At 50.3% G+C, this 13,637-nt stretch overlaps 1 protein-coding gene across 8 annotated transcripts in view; it reads right to left on the bottom strand.

Moving 5' to 3' along the window:
- SLC4A4 (solute carrier family 4 member 4) overlaps positions 1 to 13,637 on the bottom strand; it is a 215,976-nt gene that overhangs the window by 75,366 nt on the left and 126,973 nt on the right. For 4 of the 8 annotated variants that reach the window (XM_075750848.1, XM_075750850.1, XM_075750849.1 and 1 more), the window contains 3 exons: positions 12,409 to 12,544; positions 6,507 to 6,667; positions 3,762 to 3,941 (listed from right to left, as the gene is read on the bottom strand). In XM_075750848.1, coding sequence (XP_075606963.1) covers positions 3,762 to 3,941; positions 6,507 to 6,667; positions 12,409 to 12,544 — 477 coding nt within the window. The remainder of the gene's footprint in view (positions 1 to 3,761; positions 3,942 to 6,506; positions 6,668 to 12,408; positions 12,545 to 13,637) is intronic. The other 4 variants (XM_075750852.1, XM_075750855.1, XM_075750856.1 and 1 more) reach the window with 1 other exon arrangement.

Below are 13,637 nucleotides of genomic sequence, written 5' to 3' on the forward strand. Positions count from 1 at the left end.
CAATACCTTTGGTGGCCCGGGGGACGCTTCCAGATTTCAGCCCTAACCAATACCCTTGAAGAAATCTGTCATTATTTAATGTGGGTTTTTAAGCCTAACTGCCCCGAAAATAAAAAAAAAAAAAGGAAAATTGCGGGCAGAATCCACACTAACGACATTTTACTAAAGAAACATTTTTGAAAGTAATTTAATCCAATTAGGTACCTGTCAAAATGAGAAGTTGCAAATCAATTGTGATTGCCCAGTAAGAGCCCCTAAGTTGCATAAAATATTTACACATAACCTACAGCAGGGTCCGGTGCAGCTTCGGTAGAGCTCGTTTCATTAGCAGCCCTTAACGAACGCACAATAACTGCGTCCACTAAACGAGCAGGGTGCTTTGTACTTTACATCAACGCGTTTTATGGGTAAACCAGAGATGAGAAGTTCCCTCTTTTAACAACGGCAGTAAACGCCAGCCGAGCAGAAAGCCGAGCTGCTTCCCAAATACACCAGCCCGTCAACCTACTGTGCGGAGGTGAGAAGTAAGCGATGCGCAGAGGGGCCGCTGCTCTCGCGAACCGGGCGGCAGCATCGATGTTGGATGGAAGTTGCGCTGAGGCTGAAATGAAAGGCGGATGCTGAAAGGAAACACCTACCTGGAAAGAAACTCTAAGGGAAATTTATGAGCGCAGGGGGCTGACGGCACTTTGGTTATTGTGATTAGCCGTGCTGAGAGACAGCTGCACTCCTCTCGGCCTCATTAAATTTTTATCTGTCTACAGGACAAATTCTGCCTTTAGAAGCAGGATGAGAGGCACTCGCTGAACTCTGGGGAGCGTGGTGTAACTCGATCAAATACATTCTGGAGTTACTTTTTCATTAAAGTGTAAATAATAAATAACGGTAACAACTACTCATGAAGTATTTCCCTTTGTATGCAAGTCTCTCCCTCCTTAAGTCTCAAAGAATTGCAGTGTCACGGGGCGTAATGCATTATATATTCTCCTAATACATAACATCCCAGGTGGGGAAAGAGAGGCAGAACAACCTGAAAGGAGTGGCTGAAGGTCAGCCAGCGCGCCAGCACAGTCAGGAAAGAATTTCTTGAGAAGCGGTCCAGCTGACACAGGACTTGCACAGCCCTTTCCAACAAGAAAACGAAATGAATGAAAAGCAAAGTCACCTAGAACCGAGTAAAGGATGCCCTTAGCCATGAAAAATAAGCAGGGGCTGGAGCGAGAACTTAGACAAATGCCCTCTGTCAGCACCATCCTTCCCAGGATGAGCGTGCTGTTATTTCCTCTTTCATCAGCCCCGTAAGTCTTGCTCTGTGCAGTGAAGAGACGGGGCTTACCGTCGAGGTATACTTCAATAACGCACTGTGCATCATTTACCTTCGCACCTCCTGAGTAAGTTTTAATTTGCCTCTAACACCCTGAGGGTTTGATGGCTCCTCGAGGAACGGCTGTAACTGCAGAAAGGAAGACTTGGACATTCACCAGCTGCTGGAAAAAAGAGGAGGCTGTTACAAGCATACGGTGCCGTAAAAATAGATGCAATACAGAGGGGGAAGATGGATGTACCCTGTACGCAGAGCACTTCTTAACCCCTTCGGCTAAGACTCCTGCTGTGTCCGAAGGAGGCACTCGTCACAGCAATGCCACACAGCCCATCCTACAGGTTTCTTTACGGTTCTACGCCTGCGGAACAACCCGAGGCGGCTACTCTGAATAAAACACTAAACTCCATTACCTGTTCAGCTGCAGCACAGGAAAAAAGCCTGTCGCTGCCCGAACACGGAGGCAGTCCCTGCAGTCACAAGTTCACCTGCCCGTCCGCCACACAGTACGAGAGCGGCGAGGCGTGAGCGGGGAATCGCAAGCGCACCGTGGGCCAGCACGGAAACATCTCTGCACATTACCATGACCCTCGGTGCCCCGGTGCCCGCCCGCAGCAACGGGGCTGGGGCTGGAGCCGAGAAGCGAGGGCGTCCCCCACACCGCGCACAAGGCGCCGCGTGCTGAGGACGCGTCCGCCTGACGTTTTGCCTCCCATACAGCACGGCTACAGCGCAGGGTCCTTCTCCTCAAAGCAAACCTGTTCATCTTTTCAAAGGTGCAGAAAGAGCGGTGGTCATCACGGAGATGGTAGCTGATGGCTACAGGCACCACCGCAAATAACGCCTAGGCATTTTACCCGCAACGGCCGTTTCCTTCTTCTAACAGAAAGCAGATGCCTCCCACACCGACAGTGGGGAGGACCCAACGGAAAGCCCCAGAGCACGTGCTAAAACGAACCTAAATTCTTACTCCCAAGTGAGAACAAGCACGGGTTACTCGCTGGGTGCCCAGCCCTGAGACGACTGAGGCGTCCTCAGGGATCTGGAGTGCCCGGCTGACGGACGGGCCAACTCTGAGGCACCTACAAACGTTACGCCTGAGGCTAAGGGGAGACGAGCCGAGGGGCTTGAGGAGCGGCAGTTCGCCACCGCTCCTGGATCCGGCCCTCCCTGGCCACTCCTGCCCGTGCGGACTACCCAATTCGCCAGGTGGCTGCTCAGCTGGAATTCCTTGACAGCGCTCTCCAAAGCGCTCGGCCCCTCTCTTCGCTCCACGGGAGTCCTGGAGGGACAGTCCCGCCCGAGCTGCACGCTCACGACTTTCCCCTGATTCACGTTACCGCGCCTTCGTGTTATTCATTTAATCACTGCGTTATCAAGGCGCTCCTACACGACAAGATGCATCATCAAGACAAATAAATATTCTTCACATGCGCACACACAGCCGTTGCAAAAGCAAAGGAGGATAAAAAGCAGGAAATGTTAATAAAGCGTGGTAACAGGTTAGGGAGAAAGGTTAGGGTGAGTTTTAGAAGCAGAATGCAGAAAGCTAAGAGGCCTTCAACGTAGCAAGGAGAAAATAATTTCTTCGATTGCTTTCACTTTTGGGTATTTTAAAAGGGCAACTTTTAGATAAATGTCCAGACTGCAACAGGAGGCAGTTCACGGAAGTCCAAGACATGACAATCGGCTTAAAACTCCTCTTTTTTGGTTAGCTCTCATAAGACGACTGCAAATCTCGATGCATGGACGGGTAAGCGCAGAGTCACTGCCAAGGCCTCCGTAGCCGTCTGCATCCACACGCACGCACACGTTTACAGACACCGCTATAAACGCGGCACTATCTATTATGCGATTTTTAGAGAGAAGGAGAGACGTGTTCACAAACATCCACCACAAAACAGTTTAGGATGAATAAAGCAAGATGGAAATCAGCTTTACCCACACTGGACAATGATTGTATGGCAATAAAATGCAAGCTAGATGTAACTATCGCGTAATTTTTGATTAAGAGTGTCATCGACACCATCTGTTACAGAAATCGAACGCGCAACGAAAGCTTCGTCTCTGCCCAAACACTTCAGACGATTGGCCTCTCAGGTTCAGGCGCGGTTGGAGTTTTTTGTAAATCTCTCTTCCCTATCGTTGTCCCTCCGTTATCTCCTACACGCCAGCTGCGAGAGCATCCCGCTGCCCGTCCCTGCGCCTGCCTGCCACCTCCCCTCCTCTCCCGCTCAGTCCAGTGAAGATACGGTTAGAGCGATGTGCCACGGCCAAAGCAGCCTTCAGAGCCCACCACTGACGCGCTATCAGTACGGGTCTCGCTACGCTAATGGTGGGTTAGAAAAGCATTGTCAAGGCAACGCAGTTAGTTTTTGGCGGGCAAGTTTGGTGGGTTGCTTTAAAAGGGAAGGCTATAGCCAGTTAGCCTCTGCATTACCATTATCGGGGTTGGTAAACATCCTACTTGCACTGGAGACGGTCTTTCCAATGTCGGCCAGAGAGCGCAGGTTGGATTTCTTGGTCTGGTGCCGGTGCTTCCTGAGCAGCGTGTAGGTGACTTTGTCCTTCAGTTCCGATTTCAAAAGCCCCGTCTCGATCTGATTGTCAACGATCATTTCTGTTGCACGCAGAGAAAGGGGCGAGGGAGAAGAGAAGACGATTAATCACAAAGCACAAAACTCAGCTGCATCAAGGGAGAGCGGGGGGAGAGAGACGGATCGTTTCCGCCCCACCTTTTTGAAGGCCTTCCTTCCCCTCTCAAAACCACCCCCATTTTATTTTCAGTGGGAATCTCTCTTGGACGTGTCTTTGGAAACAGAAGGACTTCCATCTGGCAACACCCATCGGCCCCCGATACGTACCTATCGCACCGAGACTCCCTTTTGTAATTTTCATGAGCCTATTTCAAACCAAGCGTACCCAGGATAAGACGGTTCTTAGTTGAGAAAGGGAACCCGCTCTGACCCTGCGTTTTTGTGAAGAAGCTACAACTACTTTGCAAGTTCCAGTACGCTCCCAAAAATAACCCGGTAAAACTTCTACCGGATTCAACGAGGCCTGAGTTCACCTCGCAGGCCCCCAATAAAAGCTTATCTAATGATAGAAAACAAGTCCTGGGGATGAGTAACTAATTAAATCACTCACTCTCAGAACTGAAGTAAAGTGACGGCAACTGCAAAAGGCAGAACTTGCTCCAATTGTCACAGGACGGATTACGTGGCTTTGCCTCGAACCGAGCGGCCAGGAGAACGGCTCCCAGGCCACTGCCCAGACTGCTCGCTGGCCACCGATTCCCTGCTCCCCTGCCCCAGAGGAGACAGGAACACAGGTAGCCAGATTTATGAAGAATTTCTATTGTGCGTTAAATCTCACATCAAATTGTTTCCTTGATTACTTCAGTTAACGTGCTGTCCCCCAGGGGAAAGTGGCAGCTCTTATTTGTCTACCAGTAACTTTAATTTGTGCTAATAATAAAAGTTATGGGAAAGGGGAGACAGAACATGCGTCACATTTGCTAACTTGGTGAGTCAGAAAGTCATGCTCGATACGCTGCCCAAGAATTAATGCCTCTTCAGATCACCAGGGAAAAAAGCCCAGCTCTTCCACCCAAGCTCAGGAAAGGACGATTACACACGTGTAGGTACGGTTACACAAAATGTTTGGCAACAGGTTTATTTTTGTAACGTGCCCTTTTTCCTGTAAGCTTTTGTTGTTCCTATGTTTTGTTAGTGACTTTTGGAATGCTGCCTTCAGAACATCATGTCTTTCTTCATCGAGTTTACGCTTCTCCATCTGGCAAGTATTCCTTCCCTTCCGCGCTTCTGACATACCGCAAATCAACAAAGGGAGCTCTTGGAATTTTTCCTTTCTGTCGCTCCTCGACACCAACCAAGTGAGATCGTGATGAAATAATTCTGGAAACCAAGTCTGCGGGCTTCTTGGACATCTCTATCTATCTGATTATGGACCTGGACCACCAAAAATACCCCACTGTGGACAGTGTTACAGCAACAGCAGACACTGATTTGTAATTTAATCTCCCAGAAATTAGACTCAAAGTGACTTCGAAAGGAAATTTAATGTTGGAGGGCTAAAGTTTTGGACCACTGACATCAGCTGCTATCTTCTGAAGCACGTTCAGCTTCAGCATAGAACTTCAGAAGGTTTATTTTTTTTTTTAAACTTTGCCAGGCTGTGCATTTGGATACACAGACACAAAATTAAAGATAAATGCCACCATAAGCACCTACAAAACTAAGCTCAAAACTCTGCAGATAACATCACAGGTAGCTTTTGTAATTCTGAGTCTTACAAACTGGTGCAACACCTGATACTGGATAATTTTCTGCCAGGACAATTTTGAGCCTGCGTCCTGAAATTCTAATTCAAAGCTCTGAGTTTTATTTTCTTTATTTCATTTTGCTCTTCTACACCTCTTGACACAACAGCTCCTACGCTCAGTGCTTTGGTTAGATGTACCTCCACTGGATGGCTCACTTTCAAAATTTATTTTCGCATGTTTTCTCAGACGTCACCAGGAACAGGGCATAGCTCTCAGCAATGTCACTGAGCATCATTCCAGGGCACGGCTATTTCGACTGCGGAAGAATTGCCATCCCATCGAGCGGAGTGAAGCAGCAGCTGGTACCGTGGCTGCTCTTCACCCCCTTTGCTGGAGGGGAGCCCCCCATCCCAAACAGAGCCTGGCTGCCATCGGGGGCCTCGTCGGAAAGCAGCCCACGGTCTGGCACGCGGGCCAGCGTCCTGCACCAAGCGGCGCGTGAACCGAGGGAGCCGCCCTTCGGCAGGTCACCCTTCTGGCAGCGAACACACGCTACTCTTCTCACGCACACGCAGCGACATCGGAGCACACGTACTGCAGGCTCCAAATGCCTCCATGTCATCACCAAAAGCCGGTTCAAGGCAAGCACTAATTACCGCTGGAGTCTTTTACTCTTGCACCCGAATTGAGAAGAACTCCTTTCCTTTATCTGTTATCCTTCTCCATGTGCTTTCTAGTTTTCCCCGTAATTCCTTAGAGGATTCCTTCTTTATTTTCCTCTCTTATTTTTTTATTCTCTTTTCTTTGTTTTCCTCTTAACCCACCAGTGGAGCCATCATCAGGGTTAGTAACATCTTGCAGGGAAGAGCTGAGGGGAAGAGCCGAGGCAGCTTTACTTACCCACCACCTGCGGGAGAGAAGAGGCCTCTATATCCAGCATGATCGAGCCCTTCTCGATACACGTCCTCAGCTCAAACAAGCTGTGCAGGGACAAGGTGGCCACGTGAGGTTTGCTCCATCGCTCCCCACCTTGTTCTACCTTCTCCTCAAACTTGATCCACCTACGAGAGAGAGCAGAGCAACGAGACCGCGTTAAAGCCGTCGGCTCCTTGCAGACACGCGTCCCCGGAAGAAGGGAGACAGTTGAACCGTCACGGCGTACCGACAAGTTCAAGCACACGCGTTTTCCCACGCATCTCCGGGCCCACAGACCCGTGATCAAGTTGCAAAGGCTTAATGAATCGGTTTGTGTCAGCTGAGCGGCGATAACGCTCCGCCTGCTTGCAAACTACTGCAAATGTGAGGTAAAAGACGTTATCTTCAACAGCTTTCCCCAAGGCTTGGACTAACACCCTTTAGCTGGTGTTTGCTCCAGGCCAAGAGCACCCAGGCGGGTTCAGCAACCCGTCGCTCCCTCCCCAGCTTGCACAGCCGGTCCCTGACCCGACACTGCGTCACACCAACCGTCACACCTCGACCCACGCTTCGCCAGACCCAACGGAGACAAAGTCAGGTAACCGCATTCACGCTGCAACTCTCTCCAGTGAGGAGGGCTGGGCACCACGGCTCCACAAAACGGACGGGGGGAAAACCAACAATCAGCATTTCGGGAAATGAGGTGACCTGTATTCAAGTATTGACGTCCAGACAACACAATCCGACCGCTTCAGCCACCGCCAAAGCTCAGCAGCACGGGATGGTAGCGCCCGTACCCACGGGTGGGCATTAGGCGAAGGGTGGAGGAGAGGAGCGCATCCCAAGCAGATCCAAAGATCTTCTCAGCACAACAAGTGAGCCACCAAAGGAAAAGACGCCAATCAAGGGGCTTGCTCCTTCCCTCCGCTCTCGAGCCGTTGTTTAATGATTTAACAGAGTAGGTCTCAAAAACCACAGAAAGCTCACCCCTAGTTGAAGATTAGCGCAAAGGTTAAATCCTCTTCTGTGCAAAATACTCTTTACACCTCTAAACCCATGTCCTAACGGGGGGGAGCGGGAGGTTCCACCTCCACCTCCAGCCTTGACCTGCCCTTGGCTCCGCTGCGCCCAGCCAGGGGTCTGCACAGATGGGCTGCCCGGGACGGAGCAAACCGCTCCCTGCGTGGGCTCGAGGAGGAGACTTCCCCCGGCTCCTGCCTTCCCTGCGCTGGGAAAAGGAAAAGGAAAAGGAAAAGGAAAAGGAAAAGGAAAAGGAAAAGGAAAAGGAAAAGGAAAAGGAAAAGGAAAAGGAAAAGGAAAAGGAAAAGGAAAAGGAAAAGGAAAAGGAAAAGGAAAAGGAAAAGGAAGGCCACGGGCCTTTTTTCCTTTACTGCAGCACCCGGGGATGGCTTTGCTACAAGCTCAGAGTGCAGGACGACAAAGGCGTTTTAGCAGCATCTAACTGCAAAGCAAAAGTGCTTTTTAGTCCTGTCTTGAGATGCTGTTTGAATATATGTGGAAAATGAAAATTCCAGTGACTAATAAAAGGGGATTATTAAGACAAAACCCCACAGATGTAAAGGTAAGGAAGTTCATAAATTGGTTCAAAAGAACGTTATTAACACCAAGAGAAATTATATTTAATCCTGCAAAATGTATTACTTGAGGATTAATCCATTGTGCTTTTCAATTGCAAATAACCTCTTTTTGAGACTTTTTTTTCTAAGAAGCTGCTTTCTTAGCCCAAGCTAAAAGCCTGAATTTGATCTCAAGTTAATAAGGTTCTGTCTAGTTCACAAGGTATTTCCTAGGACACCTGCGGGACTCGGGCAGGCGCTGATCCGTGAAGCTGGAAGGATACAGATGACGTGTGATGAGATGCAGTTTACCCTGCAGCAGCCTAACGGCCGCAAATTACAACGTGTTTGTCTTCTCAGTGAAAGCGCATTATTCACCACTATCAATATTTGCTTTCTGTTTACTTTTCTCACTATAACCCACAATATAAACACAATAAAACAAATATTAACTTGCCAACCTGTTTGAACTGTGGCCAAGCTGCAGAGCCCAGTCCCTGGAATAACTCTTTCCCTGGGGAGCGTTCAGGCCGTCCCTTTCAACGGGGATTCGCCGACAGCGAGGCGCGTTCCAAGCACCCCGAAGCAGCTCTGGGCTCCTACGTCCCCTCTGAAGCCCACCACCTCCTACGCAAACCAACGCCGGCAGGTAGTTAAGCAAAGCTCTCCGCGTGGCTTTCCACGCGTTTAACCAATGCCGCCGCCTTCGGTTTCGTTTTGTTTTTTAAAAATCTGCTTCTGCAGAACAGGTCTCTTACAACCAGAAACCTGCAAGGGCAGAAAAAAAGTGCTGGACTTGCAGGGTGGAGGGCAGTGGAGAGGGCAAAAGGGCTGAGGGTTCCTATCGCGTGAATGCGGAATCGGGCCGCTCTCAAGGGAGGGTGCCGAGCGCCGCAAGCAGCGCTGTCTGCAGCCCAGCCCCAACCTCCCGCCCAAGGCAAAAGATGATCTCGGCTGTCTGAGAAAACTGACCATCAAACTGCCTCCCTCATCTCCATCCCGCTCTGCTCTTGACATCTACGTAATCTTCCCGACTGCCGGCTGCACTTCACCTGCAACAGCTAGTAAACGTTCCTGTGAGCGCATCAGAGAAGCGGCAAGGTATGACATAACCACCCGCGTGCTGTTGCGCCTCGTGGGGCCTGGAAACGACGCTGGCGGCTGCGGCAAGGCTCCTCCGGCACTGGGGACTGCTGAACTCAGGTACCTATTGGCATCGCTGGCTCCGAAGGGCTGACGCTTGCCAGAAAAACCTGCCCCGGCGCACTTGGTTGCCTCCGGAGTAACACCCCGCGCTTCACGCGCGTGTCCGGGAGCCGACGGCGCAGTCAGTGTGCGAGTACTGTGAAGAGAGCCGGTATCCCTGCTCACCCACGGGCAGGAGCCATCCTTTTATTTTTTATTTTTAGAGCTTCAAGAAGCACCGCGTAAAAGGTGCGTTAATATTACCGTGTGTGAAAGGGTGAAGGATATGGATGTGCTGCCTGACGGAGCTTATATGACAGAAACCCCCCAGCATAAGAGAAGATTGAAACCCCCTGCCCGCCATCCCACGCTCCTTTCATTCCTTTTCCCTGTCATCTCGTGATCTTTCCACCATCTCCCTGCCTCGTAGAATGACCAAATGTACCGTACTGAGCCTCAAAACACACTGGTGGCCTCCGCAGCTTCAGTCTCTTCCCTTTCCTAGCTGGCTCTGTATCCTGCAGCATCCACGTGCTAGTGCAAGAACTCGTCCACCCGCACCAGGTAAATCGATTACGAGCGCCAACAAACGGAACGAGGAGCACCCAGTGACCCAAATCTTCAGGTTACCTTTTAACAGCAATAAACCTTCCCTTTTACTGCTCTCTTCCTAAAGCACCGACAGGGCTTTGTGGTGCAACCCCGGGCACGCTGAGGACATTTTGCCAAAACGGCCCTTTATCGCGAGCCGTGGCCCGACACCGTGACGTGCTAACCGGGAAGAGGACTGCGCTAAGGGATACGACGTCGAGCCCTGGTCAGGGGCTGATCTCACCTCCCGTCAGAAACGTCACCTTCTGCAGGGGGACAGCTATCGCCCGTTTATACTGGGGTTGCAACAGGCACCTCAACTCACGTGAACCAAGAACCGGGACGGGCAACTGAAGGTCCCCTTCCAGAAACATCCTTTAATCAGCACCTTTAAGGTTCTTGCTAGAAATTTTCCGTGAGATGTACCAGTTCTTTTTCCGATGACCAGAACAGCTCTGGAAGGGACAGTGTAATTCGCTAATCCCTTCCAGTACAAACACTTTCCCGACAGCTTCCACGCTCTTTCAAGTCTGAGCCCTGCAGAGCCAGCAGCTCCTCCACCCGCCGCAGCACCGAGCTGGCCAGCTCTAGCCGGTACGTCCCGCAGCAGGAGCCGCTCCGTAGCTCGCAGCAGGCTTTGCTGTACAAGATTAAGTCATTTTTGGGAAGATCCTGACCATTCCTGAATAACCATACGCTATGCAAGATCCCTATCGACAAAATAGCACGCACGGCAGGAGGTCGGGCCAAGTTTAGGAACTGCACAGCACCAACGGGGTGCTTAAAGCTTGCAACACGTGCAGCTTTAGAGAGAGAGCACCATAAACGCAGCTCCGTCTGGCACTTCCACCAAAGACACGTGAAAGCACACAAACCCAGAAATCATTTGCCCGAGAAGACGACAACCTCCCTTTTTCCCTAGAGCCGCCGGACGGTACGAAGAGCGGAGGCAGACCCCGCCGCACGGTCCTCTGACGGTGAGAGCGGAGGGCTCCTGCCGACCGTCCCTCACCCCAGAGCAGGGTGCTCAAGCACGACACAGGGCGTCTTCTTCTGACGGCTGACACTCCTGGACTTAAGGAAAACAGAGCTTCCCAATATTCACGCTATAAAGCAGAGATCGAAGAGCCCGCTCCATAAGAAATACCGCGCTAAGGTGAGAATCGTGAAAAAGCTTTAGGAAACTGTCATTAAAACCCCTTCCCAAAGACCTACGCACGGCCAGAGGAAAGTGTCCTTTGCTGTAAAAAGCAGAGGTGGGCGGTGACAAAATGCAAGTACTGAACTAATGATAAGAGGGAAGAAAAGCAATAAAGGGAGAAAAGGATGACCCACAAGTAAGGAGTTAAAGAGTAAAAGGTGAAAAGTCTTTAAAGAGGTTCTCCAAGTGACCGAGAAGTAAAAATAAAGATAGATAAGGGGGTAAAGGGGTAGGTGGTGGAGCGGTTCATTAAATCGCAGGTAAAGAAGATTAAGGTAACCAAACAAGACGGGCTAACTAGGAACACAGTAGGTGCCCTTAAGACTGGAAGGTGGGGAAAGAGCTTAGCCCAGCCACAATAAAGGAAAAGGAGAAGCCCCGAGGCGAGCGAGGGGGAGTGGGAATAGGGAAGGCAGAGCCCCGGACCCCTCCCCGGCCGGGGGAGCGCCTCTTTCTAGTGGGACATATCAGGCTTCACAGCAACGAGAACGCAATTAGGGGGTTATTTTTTAAGGCAAATCCAATAAAATATTTTTCTGTATTAAAAAAAAAAATAAATATCAAAACTTTCTAAGGCTAGAGGCTAAGCAGCAGCCTTCAGATCACAAATCCAATCCAACGGCTCTTTCAGTGGTGTTCAGAAATAAACTACAGGTAACTTGTGTCAACCAGATCCAAAAGACATGCCAGGTTTTTCGACCGTGGGTTTGGCATGGCTTTTTAACCAGACCAACAGCGGCATCAAAGAAACAGGCAGAGAACCCAACCAAGAAACTCCGAGCGGGGAACCCAATCCGGCACTGAACACACACCTTGAATAATTTCCTCAAAAGAATAAAAAAAAACTTTAGGGTTTTTTGCCTGTTTAAAATGAATTTCATGAGTAACTCGTTAGCAGAGGGGCACAGTCAAAATCTCCCAATTTGTGGTGTGCAGTGGGGTCAGGCTCAGTTGGGCAGCAGAACTGAGGTCGCTTTGACGTACCTGCAGGAGCTTTCCTCAGGCACTGACTGCTGACGGCTCTGGCCGAGACATCATCAATTCTCTGCAAAGCGCTAACGTGCCCATATGTCTGCTGGCTCTCCGCTGGCAAACCAGTCAAATCAATCTGGCACTCTGTTTTTCCCTAGTTTTTGTTTTAAAGGAATACTTAAATCCTCAAATTCTCTCATTTATCAAAGCAACGTAATTTGAACTATACGGGCTCCTTCCTGCGGAACCCCCAGCGACCCTGGAGCACAGCTATCGCCCCAACTCAATGTTAACGAGCAATTTCCCATGGGGGTCCCGTGCGGCTGCCCTTCCCTTTTGGGGAAAAGGAAAACCAACCCACCTCGCGGTCTCCTTCCATTCCATCTCTTGTCCGTCGACGGCCAGAAGTTCATCCAGCTCCGTGAAGAGCTGCGGGGGCGCCGGGCTGTCATCTTCCTCTCCGAGGATGAAGCGGATGCGTTCGGCAGCGGGGGAGACTGCAGAGGTGAAAATACTGCGGTTAACGGCCTGCGAGATGACCAGGGATGTGCGGCTCCTCTCCTTCCCCTTCTCCCCAAAGCCATTCAGCTGTTTCTCCAGGCTGTCTTTTCCATTTGACATCCTAGTCGCTGCGGACGGAGGGGCGTGAGCGAGGGTCCGTCTGTCTCCCTCTCTCCCCTTCCTTGCCTCTCACTTAACTTCTTAAAAGTTCAGGCTGGGAGTAAAGTTCAGGAAAACTTGCCTCTTCCTACAGTCCTTAACTATGTTACAGCAATTTGCAGCCCTTGTAAAAAAAAGCGCTATCGAGCTCACAACCAATATGCTCTATGGTGCGTGCCCAAGGACCTTTCGTACTCTGATCAGCTGAGATCCTTCGCCCCCTTTTTTATATGACGTCAAACCAGTTTCGGCCAAACTATTTTGGGGCTTGCTGTGACAGCATCCCATAGCTGGCTCTCCCCTCCCACTGGCCTGCAAGGCGGGCTCTAACCTCCCCGGACCGACTGCTGGAAAACACAGGAATATTTAACAGCAAGGTTGTCTCATCTACACATGAAGAATGCGACCCAACGCATTTAGTCAGGCACCAACGCACTCAGAAAAAACAACTGCTCCCGTGGGGAAAGGACTGCCCGTTTAGGCACAAGAAACTAGGTTCAGCACACGCTCTTCTGCCAGCGCAAGCAATGTCCATCGGCGTTATTATCAGCTCAAGAAAAATTAGCAGAAACCCCTTCCCGGTTAAGAAACACGGGCGATTCAAAGTTAAAACCTGAGAACATCGCTGGCCACGTCCCAAGACCTAAGGGCGTCTCCCAAAGGCACGGAGCTCGTGCCACAAGAGTCACCTTGCTGGAGGGCTTCGTGGGGTCTGCGGGCTTGTTCTGATCCTGGCACCTTAAAACGAAGGTGCCATCACGTGAAATTTTAAGCCAGACATCCTTTCTGCTGAATGTTTATTAGCATGAGAGTTAAACAGCAGACTATGAACTTTGAACAGTTCTGCTAAAAACTCCTTTCTTTTCAAAAGATCAGCTGTCTGTCTGTTGCAAAATAATTAATTACACCAGGTGTCCAATCACCATTGAT

Source organism: Balearica regulorum, chromosome 4 (genome assembly GCF_011004875.1).
Source record: "Balearica regulorum gibbericeps isolate bBalReg1 chromosome 4, bBalReg1.pri, whole genome shotgun sequence".
NCBI classification, from domain to species: Eukaryota; Metazoa; Chordata; class Aves; order Gruiformes; family Gruidae; genus Balearica; species Balearica regulorum.